At 46.4% G+C, this 16,933-nt stretch overlaps 1 protein-coding gene across 1 annotated transcript; it reads right to left on the reverse strand.

Moving 5' to 3' along the window:
* On the reverse strand, positions 1-2,561 carry LOC131282450 (protein transport protein Sec61 subunit alpha). The gene is made up of 2 exons (XM_058311923.1): positions 2,277-2,561; positions 1-1,834 (listed from the first exon to the last, which is right to left on the reverse strand). Exons 1-2 carry the CDS (start codon positions 2,281-2,283, stop codon positions 411-413), a joined length of 1,431 nt encoding a protein of 476 aa, XP_058167906.1. The 5' UTR covers positions 2,284-2,561; the 3' UTR covers positions 1-410.
* Between the last annotated feature and the right edge of the window lie 14,372 nt (positions 2,562-16,933).

A 16,933-nucleotide genomic window follows, 5' to 3' on the forward strand; every position in this document is an offset into this window, starting at 1 on the left:
TATTCACGCCGTTCTGTTATTATTTATCAAATATTATTATTACACCTCTCAGTCGCTCGCTCTTTCACTCTCTCTAGCTTCTTGAGCGGAGAGTAGTGTTCGCTTTCTATTTCTCTCTTAAACGCTAAAACGCTAAAGAAGATTTATGGACTTAAATTAATTCGTTTCCTAGCAGGGCAGGAACAAACGGGGCGCGTGGAAGCGGGGGAACCGTGAGGATCGTGAACAGGTGTACCTCCATCACCCCGTGTGGTGGTGTGTGTGTGTGTTTGTTGAGGGAAAGGGATGGAAGGGATGAACTCAAAGCAAAAAGAATTCTACAAAATTGTAACGAAAAAAGTAACGTAAAAACAAACAAATCGGATTGATGGGAGAGGGGGAAAGGGGGGGTTGGGGAAGGATGAAGCACCTTAGAACAATAACGTGCCCATGCCGCCCATCTCGGACTGCTCCTTGACGAAGATTTCGAAGTACTGGTAGATGATGGTCACGGCAAGCAGAATACCGGTTCCGGATCCGATCGCACCCATGAAGTCGGCCAGCACGGACAGGGCACCGATGCAGAGCCCTCCGAAGGCGGCCGCCGTCGGGATGTAGCGGTTCAGTTCGTGGATCATGGAGTTTTCGCGATGACCACGCATCACCATCTGCTGCTCCTTGAGCTGCTTGGCAACGTCCTTGGCCGAGCTGCCGGACACGTCGATCCACGTCTTCGAGAAGAACGCGCACGAGCCAAGCATGAAGACGATGTACAGGACGGCATGGATCGGATCGGCCACAATGTGTCCCAACGATTCGGGTGGCGAGAGGTAGTAGCAAAGGCCACCGATCGGGTACGATCGGGCCGGACCACCGCCTCCAACGTCGGCCCACACGCCGAGCAGGTTAATGAGGAAGTTTCCGTGGAACTTGACGGCCAGCATCTGCGAGATGACGTACAGGTTGGACACGAGCGCGGACTGCAGGATGATCGGGATGTTGGAGGTGTAGAACAGCTTGATCGGGTAGCTGCTGTACTGGCCGCGGTAGCGGGCCGACTTGATCGGTAGGTCCACCCGGAAGCCCTGGAAGTATATGACCACCGCAAACACGAGCACCGTCGCCAGCAGGTTCATCAGGTTGGGCAGGTTCTGGCGGTAGAAGGCTTCGCGGAGGGCGCGCACCTTATCCTGGCGGGTGGCCAACAGGTGGAACAGGGCAATGACGGCACCTTCGAACTCAGTACCACGGCCCGTGTTGACGGTGGCCGGCGAGAACGCCTTCCAGACGATAGTTTCGCAAATGTTGGTGGCAATGAAGAGCGAAATACCGCTTCCCAATCCGTAGCCCTTCTGGAGCAGCTCGTCCAGCAGCAGCACGATCAGACCGGCCACGAACAGCTGGATGATGATGAGCAGACACACGCCGGCACCGATTTCGGCCGGATCACCGTACATGCCCGTCATGACGTACACGATAGCCTGGCCGATCGTGATGACCATACCGAACAGTTTCTGGGCACCGTTAAACAGGGCACGATCCTTTGGCGTATCACCGACCTCGATGATTTTCGCACCGGCCAGCAGCTGCATGATCAAACCGGATGTCACGATCGGCGAAATACCGAGCTCCATCAGCGTACCACGATTCGAGGCGAGGATGACACGGATCCAGTAGAAGGGATCGGCCGAATCGGAGCTCATGATACCGAATAGCGGGATCTGGCAGCAGACGAGGAAGATGAACAGGGTTATCGCCGTCCATAGCACCTTCTCGCGGAACTGGATCTTTCGCTCCGGCTTGGCGATTTCGGGCAGGATGCCGCAAAAGGGCTTTATGATTTCCAGGAATTTAACTACAAGAAACAAACGGAACAAGGTAGGGATGGTGAGTAAAATGTTGCCAAAAAGTGGTTAAAATTGTTTTCTATTCATCGCGGTTCATTGCTAAGGAGTTGCAAAACTTTATTGGTTGTAAAGTGATATACACTTGAGGTTGCTGTGTCCTCAATCGGGAAATTGTTGATGCCGTGTTGGAGCGAAAGTTCCAACCTGGAACTTTTCCCTTGCTACGTGTACACACGGCGCCCGTGTGTGTGTGCGAAACGGCATCAAGGTAAAGTGATGCGTGGGAGCGAGATAGCGAGCAGAACCGTTGTCAACGTTTCGGGGCCCGCGATTTCCTCCGATTCTTGGGGACATTTTCACAGCCATTTCTCACAGTGATTCTGTGATACCACGTTCCACTTCGTCGGCCAACATTGATATCCGTGATGGTTTTCGCGGCGCGATACTTACTTCCCATTGTGGATGCAGGTTGTCGGGAATTTCGGGACTATTTTCACTGCACACTCGCACTGCTCTCGCCACGAGAGGTTGGGTTTTGCTGCGCTTGCTGTTCGATCGAAATAACTTCGGGTTTCTATTTTGTGGACACAAAGCGACGCACCAACAGTGGTGGGCCGTCGTCGAACGTGGACGGCGGGGCACGCGTACAAATGCTGGTGTTGTGGCTGGACAAACACCTTCGCCTCGTCGGTCTTTCGGAACGTAACTGTGACGGTGGTCTTCTAGGCGAACTGCTCTGGAGGATAGGCGCAAGAAGAAACGAACACGACGATTGTCGGCGTGGTGCTGCACATCCACGACAACGTCCACGCAGCGGCTTTCTGTCAAAACTGTCAAAACTAGTGTATTGTGTTGTCAGAATCGGGATTCAGAAGATTCAATCCCTAGACGGATTCCAAAGATTCGAATCCCATTTGACAGATTCGGATCGGGTTTGATTCGTTTGGGATTTGAATCGGATTTAAACGTCGATTATCTGAGGTGGTCTATCATTACATTTAGCCCACAGAGTGACAATGAGTCAGAACTTTATTTGATTTACATTTTTACCAGAGTTTTTAACAAAATAAGACCCTCCATTGATAATCTTCCTAAAACAGTGTTACTTCTCTTTGCAACGATGAACCTCACATCGGAAGTGTGGAATGGTTTTATCATGGAAAACGCGATTTATCAGGTGTGATTTGATGTGAGCTTAGGATAAACGATTTCCACACCAGCATTGATTGGTTTAAATCGTCGCGCGACTGTTTGATGGATTGTGGTTTGAGCGCCTAGTAGAGATTCGATTTTCCCACCACTAGCCAAAACTGTCTACATAATGACAACCGGCCAAGACTTTTGAAAAATTTGATAGGAAAATACAGCGGCACGTAGTCAAATGTTGACCATTTATTTCCAAAAGAAATGCGAATGAATGATTTTTCCATAGTAATAAAATTACTTTTTACTCCTACGACCGATTTATAAACTATTTCCATCAAATTTCCCAAAAGGTTTTCGAAATTTAATTGGAAAAACTCTAGACAAGTTTGAATATGAAATATTTCACTGCTCTTTTCGTCATTCAAATTGAAAATTTTTTCATACGTTTTTGCAAACAGTTAGTATTGTTAATTTATGGGTTTTTGCATAATTTGTTCCCTCAAATGTCTATCATGCGGTGTAGGTGAGTTTTCAGTAGGTTCCTCAAGCTGGGCAGCGGTTACGACCAATGGGAATTCAAGTGATTTAGCTTTTCTTTCGCATTGTAGCTTTTGCTTTCATCAAGTTTTTCTTCGACTTGTTGGAGTCCCGCGAAACCAGCAACACAAAATAGGCAGCTTAAATTTACGGAAAAAGAACAGCAAGAACTGTCGGGATGAACGGTAGGTTTTCCACGCACCAACAGTCGGGTCTTGCGGTATTGTGCATTTTCTGTAAAGGTGACTCGTTTTCCGCTCGTAATTGCCTGACGAAACATGGCACGGCACGAACGATTGACCATCGTTGGCGAGGTTTTATTCCGTGCCAACCCGGAAATGGTTGAAGTTTTCTTTTCTGTTTACTGAATCACCGCAATGTGGTTACCTCCAACCGGGTGGCCTCGTTTTGTTGCTGGGCACAACAATTTATTCCGCTATCATCACCATAAAATTATCACAAAATTAAATCATCATGGCGTGGTAAAATGGGCCACATCACAAGAAGGGCAAACATCGCGGGGAAGAGGAAACGTGTATGTGTTTGGTCGTGGATGCTGATAAAGCAGAGGCCACAAAATGGAGGCAAAAGAATGGGGCACTGCGTGGCCTCAGAACCGAAACCCAGATGCTCGAAAAGACGCACAGGTGAATGTGAGGGTCTTTGAATTTTAATGCAGGACTCAACGAATTACGGTTGGGATGGGCTTTTCGGGCACTTGTTGGAATAGAAAAACAAGATGTGTTTTTTTGTTGGTCCGCTGTAAGTATTCCTTCTAATGGGATGCCGTTGGTTTGGGTTAGAAGATAGGAATTGAGTCATTTAAAAAATGGAAACAAATCCGTTATGTCAGTTTAACATCTTATGCATTTAAATAATGCTTGCTTTGGTGAAAATAGCATGTTTTGTTTTTTTAATCAGAAAAGTAACAAAATAACACAGGTTTAATGATATAATAAACTAAAATCAACCTATAAGGAAAAGTACAGAAGTAATCAAATGATCTCTACGCAAATAATTCCCACTGAAAACGATCTCTTCAGTGCCAGCATTCCAACGAAATATGCACTCATCTAATCCGAACATAAACGTACCTCATTGCCCCAGCATGGCTTCGTCTTCCACGTGGCGTCCCATCAAGAGGCACCGAACGTCCCAGAAGTGAGGCATCGTTTATGCAAAGCAGGCATGGTGCCCGAAATGCTAATGTTGCCATTGCTCATTTTTTGCCCCCCCCCCCCCCCCTCCCCCACCCTTCACCACACTTTACGTGTCCGCTTATCAAATTGTGCGAAGGACCAAACGGAACCTAACCTTATCGTTTTTAAGTTGCTTGCACCGAGAGGGGATGGGTGTTGCGGGTAGGGTGCTGTTTGGTGAATGCGAGTATTCCTTTACCCTACGTTTATGATATTCTTTCGATCCATTCGGCCGTTCTTTGAAGCATCTCAAGCTTGAACTTCACTACACTTTAGTACACCGTCCAGAGTGTCGAAGTCGGTCGTACTGAGCGTCCTTAACAGGATAAACAGGAGTTGTTCGGTCGTGCCGTGCGGGGAGAGAAGGGGGATAGGATGGGATGACCGCAGCAGACTGACCGCAGGAGAGTTGTGGCCGGGCTACGCTAACGATATGATAATTTCATGCATAAACCGACGCCGGTGGACGGTCGTTGACTGTCCGTTTATCCGATTATGATATTTTATGCGCTCCCATCACTGCTTTCCGTTGCTTCGTCGATGGTGCTTTCCCTGGGCTAGGGGGTGTGTTTTTTTCCCTCTTCTACGTCCTCTGCATCGCGCCACGTCGAGCAGACTCGGGAGACTGTTCTCCTTCAAGCAGGAGTCTGGTCTTGAATGAGTATGAATGTTATGCGTCGAAAATTATTGCACATCTGTCCTTCCCGTACTCTTTTCGTCGTTCGCATGATCCCTCGTGTTTTCCCCAAATTTCTTTTGACTCCTCTCCAGCATAAAACCAGTACGGCACTGGTTTCGTTGGTTCGCTTTGAGCGACAAACAGTATCATTAATCAAACTTAGATGTGCTTTGTGGTTTAATTTTATCATTTTTCATTCGAAGCTATCGGCTTTGCTAGATATTGAGCCCTCCGGAGAAAACCCCTACGTTCGCCGGGTGGAACAGGGAAAATGGTAGCGGGAAATTGTGAATTTTGAACAACCACATATTTTCGGGAGTAGTGGCTCCTGCGTCGGCAGTAGCAGTCCCTGAGTATGAAGAAACTTTAACAGGTCGGTGCTCATGTTAAATTCAATATTAAGAATTTTTCGTGCCATCGTTGTTGTGCAGCTGAAATCATGCTATTTTCATTGATGGGTCGCTGTTTTATTTCTTTTTCTAGCGCAGTTTTGCCTATAATGATGAAGTTGTCTTTCTAAGTATTTTTTTTATCGAATTTTCACATATATTTACGAATACCAAATTGATAAAGTTGTTTATGCTTTTATGTCGTTGTTATCATTCGCCTGGTGAAAATTCGTGCCACCAATGTTTTCCTCTTTGTAATAGAGCTTTTCATTTTCGTCCCACATGTTGTGTAAATTTTTGTGATTCTTTCATATTTTTAAACAAATAAACACATTATTTATAACATCAACAAATTTCTCAACAATGCACTCATTGTGTTGTTACCCTTTCCCTGTTTATTCTGATTCCGCATAGTAAATTTTCAATTGCCTTTCTATTGGCACATCCGGCACAGGGTAGATTAAATCGGAAGCAAGCGAACAAACAAATAAGAACCTGCCATAAATAGTTGTCATTCGAGTGCTTTTTTAAAAAAAACAAACGCATTCAGTTGATGAACAGTCGACACTGTCCCTCGGCGGTGCAATCAATTTTCCCGAAAACCCATTTATATTAATCAAATCCCCGTTCAGCCGAGCCCCGCCTCACCGTACCTCGGTTTATGCCACCCTCCTCGAGCTCGCCGTTCCGCAAATATTTTATTTGACAAAAACAATAGAGCCAAAACTTCGAATGTTATTTGCGCACTTGCTTGATTTCATGCCTTTGTTTTAAGCAATGGTTATTTTATGATCTTTTTTTTCGTTCCGAAAATACTTTGGTTTTATCTCTGCAAAATGGTCACCATTTACTGAACATCAATTTGATTAATATTTCCGTGCAACCGGTGCAGCACGGCTCTGACATGTATGTCCGTGTTTGTTAGTTTTGTAGGTTTTATCTTCTTTAGCTTCGAAATGTTCACCGGTGGGGTTTTATTTTGAAATGAAAAACTTTTTTTTTTGTGAAACGCTCCTCCGGAATTGGTGCATTAAACAATTGTTGGAAAATGCTTTCGCTGGAGGGGTGGTGGACGGGGGGTGTACCCGGAAAGGTAAAACGGTACCAGACGCTGCAAGCAGTAAATGCATAAAATTGTTTCCACCAAAGACCCCAAAGGGAGCAGTCTATAAGTGTGATGAGCTGTGCCGTATCGCACCGTTGCATAAAACAAATGAATAGTTGAACATGAGAGGGAGGAAAAAATGTCCCCTCTTCCCTACTCACACACACACACAATAGGTGGCAGTCTTTTGCATCATCGGATTTTTACCAGAGTGTGCGTCTATGCATGTGTGTATCATGATGGTGTCCACCATTTATATATTAGTCCTGGTGGAGACATCGGGGGATAAAAACAAACGCCGTTTGAAACAACATGAAAAACTCACCCGACAGTACACATTGTCGGAAAACTGTGAGCGGGATTTACGAATAAAATAAACCCCAAAGATGCATAAAAAAAAACAAAAACCCGACAAACGGTAAAAACAAACCTAACCTGAAATCCTATGAATCAAACCGGGAGAAACAGAACCGGTTGTGGATGCGTTTGGATTTCTGCATGGCAAGAAGGACAAAAACAAGGACCCGACCCGACCCGACCCAACTACCACTACACTACGGAGGCAAACAATAAAAGTTTATCCGGGAAACAGATTTCGCACACACCGGGGGAAGATTTATTTGGTCGTGGATATAATTCAGTGGAAACTCGGCAGCTTCCCGGGTGCAGCAACGGTTAGGAAGGAATTTCAGTTTTCCACACATTCCTGCCGGCCCTGTGGGTGGGGGGGTGGTTCGCGTTTGGAGGTTGCATTTTGGAATTTAGTTTAATGGACAGCTAAACTTTGCGCTCGCATTCTGCCGTGTTTGTCGCTTTGACGCGCTTTGGGGTTATTGTTGATTTAGGTGTAATTTATCCACGAATTGCGGAAAATGCAATTAACTTCTTTTTCTAAATCAAATGATTGCATTTACACAGGAATTTCATCAATCAGATAAGGGAGCATTTTGATTGTAAAATAGTTTACATTATTTGCAGTTACGAAGTATGCTTCTTGAGTAAAACTGTCTGTAATTAAAATGGTTCAGGAAGAGACGTTTTCTATTCGCTTAGAAATGTAAACATTTCCGGTTCTATAAATGCATTATTAGAATACTGTACACGCTCGGCGTGCATGCATGTGCCATGTGGCCATATGTTACTCGCAACCCGTGACCGAGCATCGCGAGCATGTTTCCGGTCCCGGGAAATCTCTCGCGCAACGACGGTCTAAAGTTGTGCCAAGCAACAAGTTTCTGTTTGAAGCAAACCAAAGCATTGTTTCCTGTAAGTTGTGGCGTTGTTGTACGATGAGTTTACCGATCCGCGTGCGTGTGGAGGACAGGTCCGCGGTTTGTTGTGTAAGACGCAGGCTGCACCACCATCATGTGCATGTTGCATTTATGCAGCTGAAGCAGTCGTCGTGCCGGATTACGGAAGGCAACTAGCCGTGGGAGTCAAATAGGAACCTAACTAACGGAAACGCTTATGTGGAAGGAAGACCAAACGGAGACGGTTACCGGAAGGAACGAGGACGATGATGCGATTTTCGTACATGCACCAGAATATGTTGGCAAGCGCAAAATTTTTATAGTGAGCGAAAAGTTTGAAGAGGATGCTTGACAAGAAGCTTTGTTAGCAAGAGAATGTTTGATTCAAATTTAGGTTTCATGGGATATTTAACAGAATGTTCTTTAATGAACTTGGGTAGCTTGGAATGGTTTGAACAAAATTAGAATCTTCGTAATTGCTAGTGATTGTTATAAATTTCATATAGTAGATGGTTTTATTTGATACGCTTCACCATTATGCAGATCCAGTAGAAAATAATTCCCAACACCACAACCTGTTTTTCCCTCGTGCCACTAGGTTACCGATGTTGGTTATTTTAATGACCACCAACGGAATCCGGCTATAAGGATTTAAAAACAAATTCGACCAACAATTTGTTCACCCTGATGTGACGAAAGCACCCCACAAGTTCCGTATTGCCCCCCCCCCCCCCCCCCCCCCCCCCCCCCCCCCGGCTCCAGCTCGAAACGGCAGTGGGCAATAATAAATGATCACTTCATTTGACCAATTCGATTCACTTTTATTTCCATTTTGCAGCCAGCAAATTTATGAGCTTCCTGTTCCGGGTTTTCCACTTTGGCCGGAGGAGTGCCTACCGAGGGGGCGTTAATGTTCCACCCGGGCTTTCACGCCTTTGTTTGGGCCGTGTAGAGCGTGGTGAAAATCCGCCCTAAAGCAGGCCTCGAAAAAGGGCCTCGTTTCCACTCGTCCCCCCCTCCCCCTTTCCACACCCACCCGCTCGGTTAAAGGCCATAAAACTTAATCCTCGTAAACTACGCGCGCACAAGTCGAAAGGCCGACTTTATGAGCTACCAGGTCGGTCGGTTTCCCGCGAGATACTAATTTTGCATTAATTTTCTTCCCTCGGCGGGCGTGTGTTGGCTTCTCTCCGGGGGGTATTTGTTGTATTCTCGCGCGAGTGCTGTGATTAAAGTGATTTTTATTGTGTTTTTATTCGCACCGGAGGTTCGTAGCGTAATGTGGTGCGTAATCGGGGGTGTTATTATGGGGAGTTTTTATTTTCTCCCACCAGCTGTTTGATGCTATTTGATGTGAAGGAATTATTCCTTTTGGTAACATTTTTCGAGTAATATTTAGCGACCGAAAGTGTCACACTCTAATAGAGAGGGTATTAGGATGAATGCAATGCGTTTTAAACTTATCGATGGAAGTTTGCCAAGCTGTTTCCATAGCAACCTTAAGAATGAACCTAATAACTACACTTATAAACGAGAAACTTTCATCCTTTGAGTATTTGTATATTAATTCGATTAATTTTCACTGATCTGAGTTGGATTGTGAAATTATTCTTCGACACTCAAAAGACAATTAATTACCGATCATTACTCGCCTTTACGACGACATTTTAATCACACGCCCACCACCGTTCGGGTGGCAACGTTATCATTTAATCAACTTTCATCCCATCGGGAGGCTAATTAAGCTGGACAAATGAAAATGTGTGGAAAAAACAACAGGCAAACCCTGTTTCGTATGGAAAAAAGTCTTCCCACGCGGCGAATCCACGATTGACCACGTAATGAGATGTTATAAGAGCACAATAAAACGATCAATCGTGTGCTTGTACGTGTGTGTATGTGTGTGCCGTTAACCGATGATGATTAATTGCATTCCTCGGTGAGGCTTTCCCACGGAGAAAACATATTTCCCACTGGGGGAAAAACCGAAGCGAGGACCAATGGGCGGCTCCAAAATAAATCCCCCACAAACGCAGGTGCTTCGGTTAACATTAAGCAAACCGTTCCAACACCAGAACTAATTTGTTTTTCATCGAGGAAAAATGTGAAACACTCGCCGCGTCTGGTTTGGAGAAGTAAGAAAAAAACATTCTAATCATATGAAAATTAAACATGGCAAAGAAAGCAAAATACAAACTGGAGGAAAATGTGTACACACAACCACCCACAACCAAAAAGCTGACCTGGTAAGCGGTCATGGGGAGAGAGGGGGTGGATTGTAGGGTACGGTACACAGTGCGCTCCGTTCACACGATCTTTTCGGGCATTTTGGACCGCTGCCAGCGTGTCGAAGAAAAATCTGCAGCAAGACAGACAAATGAAAAATGTATTAGTTTATTAGCCAAACATTTATACCAACCCCGGGCGGGAGGGGGGATGCAGCTTGCGGAAGGAACGGAATGGCCTCGAAGGATTTCGCTCGAGTGTTCGCCGGTGTTTTGTTTCATTCGCTGTATTATTGATTCGGCATGTTTTCATTTAGTGGCCAGCTTCTGCATGGGGATAGCTTACGAGAGCGGGGAGGGTTGCAGCAATGTGTAAAATTTGAAAGGAAATAAAACTCCCCGAGACCAAACCCAGAACCATCGGGGGGCGCGAAAGGAGCGCTTAAAAAAAAACAGTACCAAACTCGCCGTGAATTTCGAGTCGAGTCGGACAATCGAACGGGAACGTAGAGAAAGAAACAAAGATTGTTTGGATATGGGTAATTGAATGGCAAATAAGCTGCCAGAATTCTGCGGAAGGAAATTGTTGAAAGGTACGTTTAACTTTTCGGTCCGCCTCCAAAGAAAGCACCACACAATCTGTGGATAGTAGTTCCAAATGTCGGTACCATCGCTTCCAACATTGCTTTCCACATTTGATAGAAACTGTTGACATAGCTTTTGGGTTTGTTACATTTTTGCATGGTTCAATGAATCAGGATGTGAGGTTCGTTGATCGAAAAGCATTGCAACTGCTTCGGTTTGGATTGTTGTTTGATTTGTTCATGGTTTTCACATTAGTTAATTTATATTGCACTTGTGCGGTCTTTACTGACAATTTTGAACGTTTTTTAAGCAAACTTTTATGTTACTGGTAGAAATGAGATTGTGTGCTAAGTCAAAAACTTTTGTTAAATAAATAAATCTATATAATTGATTCATGGTTTGTTTTCGTTTTTTTGATTTCCAAAATGGATTATTTTCTTGTGTTGCTTCAGCATACATCATCATCATTCGAACGATGAACAGAACACAAACAAAGCACGTGGTTGTTTTTCCGAACCCTGTTTCTTTCTTTCTCCACCGGAACGCTTGGGTGCGCCGGCGGAAAACCAAGACCAATTGGTTGCAAAATGGATGAAGCACGACGCCTGCCCCCCCCCCCCACCACCCAATCCAGGTGGCCTCAACTTGCCGCAGTAAATGGAATACGACCGGAGTGCCGATTGTGCTGGGTGAAATCTTTGCCTTTGCCCGGACAGGACCCCGCTTGGCCTGCGTTCACCTTTTTGGCGCTCGCTGTCGTCTTCGGAGCTGCTCTCTGCCATCTTGCGGTCGGATCTTAGCGGTGGGTGAAATAACTTCCTCGAATTGATCCACACTGCCAGCGAAGTGAGCACCGGGGTCGTTCGGCACAGATAGCGATGAAACTCCAGGGAAATCATTCTTTCGATCGCTTTCATTGAGGCGCTTTCCTTCCCTTCCCTTCCCCTCCCTTGCCTACGTCCTTTTCTCCGGTCTATCGTTCCGGTATAATTTGCATCGACTGTCTTTTCAATTCCGAAGAAAGCGGATTCGCTTGCTCTTCTACCAGGGTAACTCGTTACTCTTTCCTTTGTCCGTCGCTTGCGCCGGCCGCTCGGGCCGGTCTTGGCGTGCCGGGAAAATAGTTTCGTGCCTGAGCAGAGAGCGTCACGGTGCGCTGGATTTGTGTTTATTCAGTGTAGCTTTCACCAGACCGAGTGTCCTTTTCCACCAACTCGGTCCGTTCTTGTGCATTCACTAATGGAAATAATTTTCCCGTTTCTTTTTTTTTCCCCTAAACCATCGCTTTGCTTCCGATCTTCCGACTGCTTGAAGCAACGTCGTGCCGACGTGACGTCCGGGCTGGCCTATAAATAAATTAAATTAGTTCCGTACACTTTACGTTCAAATGGTTAAATAATTGGACTGGCATTTCGGTGTGTCCGGTCGCTGCCGTTTTCCTGTAAAATCCTCCACCACAAGCCGGAGGCTTCGTTGGTGGGGTTAAATTTCATGAGACCGCTCCGTTTGTTTCGCCGTACGCAAACGGAGGGCCATTTGAGCCACCGAAAGACACGGCACGGCGACGCGATGCAACCGACCGACCGACCCGAGGTTGGTTGGTTTCTTCCGGACGAAAACCCTTCTCTTGGCGTTTAAGTTATGCCCGGTTGCCTGATAGCACGGTAAGTAAACGGTTCCCTCTATGCACCTTGGGCTTGTCGCCGTTCGGGTTTTGAAATGTTCTGGCAGGCACGCATCGTTCACCCGGAGTAGTTTGCACTATTTATTCTTGCCACTCGCTACCATCAGCCAAGGCAGAGCTAAATCCGATCATTACTGCTTCCGCTACGGTGCCGGGTTGTTTATCTTCGGATGTGTTTGCCTACGCCGGTTGAAGTAGCAAGTGAAGGACTTTGGCTGTACGGGAGGTGTAGGTTGGTTTTCTCCTTCCGAGAAGATGCTTCTTCGAAACGCAACGAGGTAGCGGAGAAAGCGGGAATGTATTTGTTTAAATTAATTTAATCTACGCTGCTGATGTTTGATGTGTGCTTACGAATGTTTACAGCACCACTTAGGTCGGGCCTAATCCTTAGAATCTTCCTCGGAAGCAGCTCTCGATGCCTTGGATTCGGCGCCTGCTGCGTTCAACAATAATTGCGGTGGAGGCGCCTGGTGGCGCACGACTTCCAACTGGCTGCGTGCGTGCGTGCGTGCGTATGGGGGAAAGGGAAATATTTCACAATCTTCCATTCTCGACCGATTCCGCGAGCGGTTCGTTTCTCGTTGTGTCACCTAACGCTTGCTGTTACGCTAATGGGATGTATCGCTCGCCGTGTGAGGTGGTGTTTGGGACGGGGGTTTTTTCCATTAACTGGCTGAAATCGAAGCGATCGGAAGAAGCGCGGCCCGTTGTGTCTTGTGATGTGGCTCTTAGTGTGCCGCAAAGCCTCCTCCGATAGATTTCCTCCCGGTTTTCGCCTGCTCACCAATTGCAAGAAGAAAAATCCTTCCGCACGTACGCATTCATATATCACTCTGATTTAGTTTCCCTCCGACTCGGGTGTGACTGAAATTGAACGGAAAATTTATGTGATTTAATTCAATCAGATTTAACGCTGACAAGCGCCCCGTCGGTATCGCCCGAACCCGGGGACAATGACACAGCAGTGGCGGTGTTTATGTGTGTGTCTGGTTTGTTTTTTCGCCTACGGAACGTCGTTGTATCTTCGCGCTGTTGGCGAAGGTGGCGAGGCAAAAAAAACAGGACAAGTGAATGAAAAATGGCACAAAACCTTCCGCGCTGGCCGGGGCGAAGAAGGCGAAAAATAAAATAAAATGGAAATAAGTGACACCGAGAAGGAGAGCAAGCTCGAAATTGGGTGAACGGGTGCCCCGTTGCCAAAAGCTGACGCGACATTGCACGCGGTGGCCAAAGTCTGCTGTTTCGTAGCAGCAGCTACCGCAGGTTGACAGCTTAATGTGCAAAAACTGTAAATCGGTGGCACGGGTTAGTGTTGAAATGTTACCAAAAGTGACACTGCGATGGGAAAGGGACGGTGAAACCATGGGGTCCAGAATGGCAAGCAAAACAAACAAGAAACAAGCACCCGAAACCACGTGCAAGCGAACGAGCGAACGGAAGAGCGGATAATTTAGTGCGACAGTAGTGGGGCGTGTGTGGTAGCTTGGGACGAGTGTGTGTGTAAGTGTGTGTTAAAGCTGGTCCTGGCCGAGGGGGTAGGCGATGAGCGCATCGATGGCGCAGGAAATCCGGTAAAAGGAAACCGAAATTTTTCTACCATTTCCTCCCCGTTTCCGCACCGGGGCCCCCCCCCCCGATAAAGCAGGAAAAGGCGTACCGAACCGAAAATAACCGTACAGAAAATAAGATATACACCGAATCGCATCGGGTGGAATCAAATCGAGGTGGGAAAAAGCCGGTCCCAACCTTCCGGCAAAAATCATCCAAACCCCCCGGACTGTATAATAACACTAATGATAATAGCATCGAGCGGGGTTGGTCGGCGAGGAAAGGGGAAACGGAACCAGCGCTCACGCCCCGAGGGAAGGTGGTGGTGGGGGGGAAAACAAACCGAAAACCCATTCACGGAACGCGGCCGTGTCGAAATTTAGCCCCGGTCCAGGGGCTTTTAAAGTTATTTATTGCATTTTCATCCTGTTCCCGCGCTTATCTTTATTGCTTTCGGTATTGTTGTGAAGCGTGTTTTATGAACCTCACACACTTTCGGGCATGGCCTCGGATTTTTTGTCCCCCCTCCATCGTCTCCCTCGTTCCACTAGGGGCACGTGTGAGAACCCGTAAGCGTCACACGCGCATTCGAAAGTAACAAAAAAACCAAAGAGGAAGCCAGCGGGGGAAAATCCTGGGAAATGAAACACAGGAACGCAGCGTGTGCCCGCGAGCCGAGAAGCGTTCCTTCAAACCGCGGCACTTGAGCATTCCACCAGCACCGGCAACAATCACTGCAGCCCTCGAGGCCTCGTGGGGGGGGGGGGGTGAGTTTTGGTACGCTCGAATGAATGGAATGGCGCGGATGAATGCATTGCGCGCGAAACCCGACGCGGCCACGTGGCGAGAAAAGGACGTGAGGAATTATTGCTGTCATGTGTCTGTGTGGGTGTGTGGGTGCGATTTCGCTTAAGGAGTGCGATTTTCCCATCACCATCATCATCATCACCATCAGCAGCAGCAGCAGCAACATCGTTCTCATCAGCAGAGTTGAAGCGCCTGCGGGGACTGTTAAGAAAATCTCAAACTATGACTCCAGCGTCACGGTGCGCGCATTGTTTGCGGTTATGTGGCTGCGTACGTGCCAAATGGGGCTGAAAGGGGGAGTGAGGGTGGTGGGCTATCGTTGAGGAAAGGGGCCTTTGTACTTCAACTGCCTGGTACGCTTGACGATCCATTTGAGCTCGGTTGAATCATGATCAACAGAACTCTTTAGCAGAATGTCCATTGTTAAAAGCAATAAAAGGAGTCTGCTCAGTGGTGTCCAATGCAAAGTTTAAACTGTTGGCGTTTTACTGTGCACTTTATGAAATTTTAAAAAGAACTTTATGTACTTTGTGGACGTTAACAAGTTAATAATGAACTCTTTAAACTAAAGTTGAAAAGTTGAACCTCCAGATAGAAAGTTATCTACGACCTATCGGTCGTTAAAGCTTGTTATTTTTACAGTTTCTATGCAGTTCTACGTAATGGATTTGTTAGTTGTAGTTCTAAGTAATACTTCTGAGGAAGTATAGAAAACGGAAACGGCTCCACCTTGGGAAGAAGAACCAATTCTTGTGGACTGGTATACAAAAATATAAGGGGGAAGCTATTGGGATACTTAAAATACATTATTTGACTCCTTATTCTATGCTTTTGGGACAGAACTTCCTAAACCAAAACAGAATAACCGTTTAATACGTTGACTTCCAAGCGTTTTTAGCACACTTTTTTAGTACAATCCTTTTTAATAAAATTTGTTAATAACATTCATTAAACCGATAGTTTTTGATGGCAAAATAAAAATTAAGTTTCCCAAAAAATTGATATTAAATATTCAAATAATTTTTTAGTTACATTTTCATTTATTTATGGGGCAAAAACTTTTTAGAACTAATGACAGCTGGCTACCAAAAATGATAGCCATGGCAGTCAACGTGTTAAGAAGTTTTCAATCGCTCGTAGTTGAATATGAATTGTTTTTTTTTATCTATTTTAATAACACTAAACATCTGAATCGATACGATTTTGATCATTTTGAGACTCTAACGTTCTGTTATTTATTGACTTGACATGTCTAAACGAGTTCGCCACCCCTGGTTGATTGCCTGCCTTCAAGTACTCGGTGTATTGTGTATTGTACAGCTAATCTAACCTGATGTTCAGCCCCGCCCGTACACGCACACACAGCCATCTTACATCTCCCGGCCAGCCTTCAACGGCCGCTTCCGGGAGCGAACATGGCACTTCAACGTCGAAGCCGTTAGGGAGCCGCCCCTTTTCCGGTGTACTGACACATCGATTGACAATTATTGCGTTCGATTGAACGACACCGACATCTGACGCACCACCGTGCTGGCTGGCTGGTAATAAACTTGGCTTTTTGAATGTACGCCACACCATTTCTCGGGAAGGTGGAAAAAAGCTCGCGTTAGATGGGCACGGGGCGGGTTTTTCCTTTTCATTTCCTCCGGAACTCACATACGTACCGGAGCCTTCGGGTGAAAAAGCGTACAAAAGGCAATGGGGCCGCGGCCAATTGTAGCGTGTAAACAAGCCCTAATCGCAGCCCAGCCTTGCACCGATTTGACGATGTGGGCTGGCGCATTATTGCCTTTTGTTTCCCTCGTCCCTCGATCGAAATGGGAACCGGGACCGTTTTCCGGGATGCCATTTTTCAGCTCGCCTAGCCAAAGCCGAGTTTGTGGGGCGTCTGCTGGCGGAAACGGTGCTGGAAAAGGGGCCGGCGCCAAGAAACGCCAACGAACGCGATGACAA

Source organism: Anopheles ziemanni, chromosome 2 (genome assembly GCF_943734765.1).
Source record: "Anopheles ziemanni chromosome 2, idAnoZiCoDA_A2_x.2, whole genome shotgun sequence".
In the NCBI taxonomy this organism is placed as follows: domain Eukaryota; kingdom Metazoa; phylum Arthropoda; class Insecta; order Diptera; family Culicidae; genus Anopheles; species Anopheles ziemanni.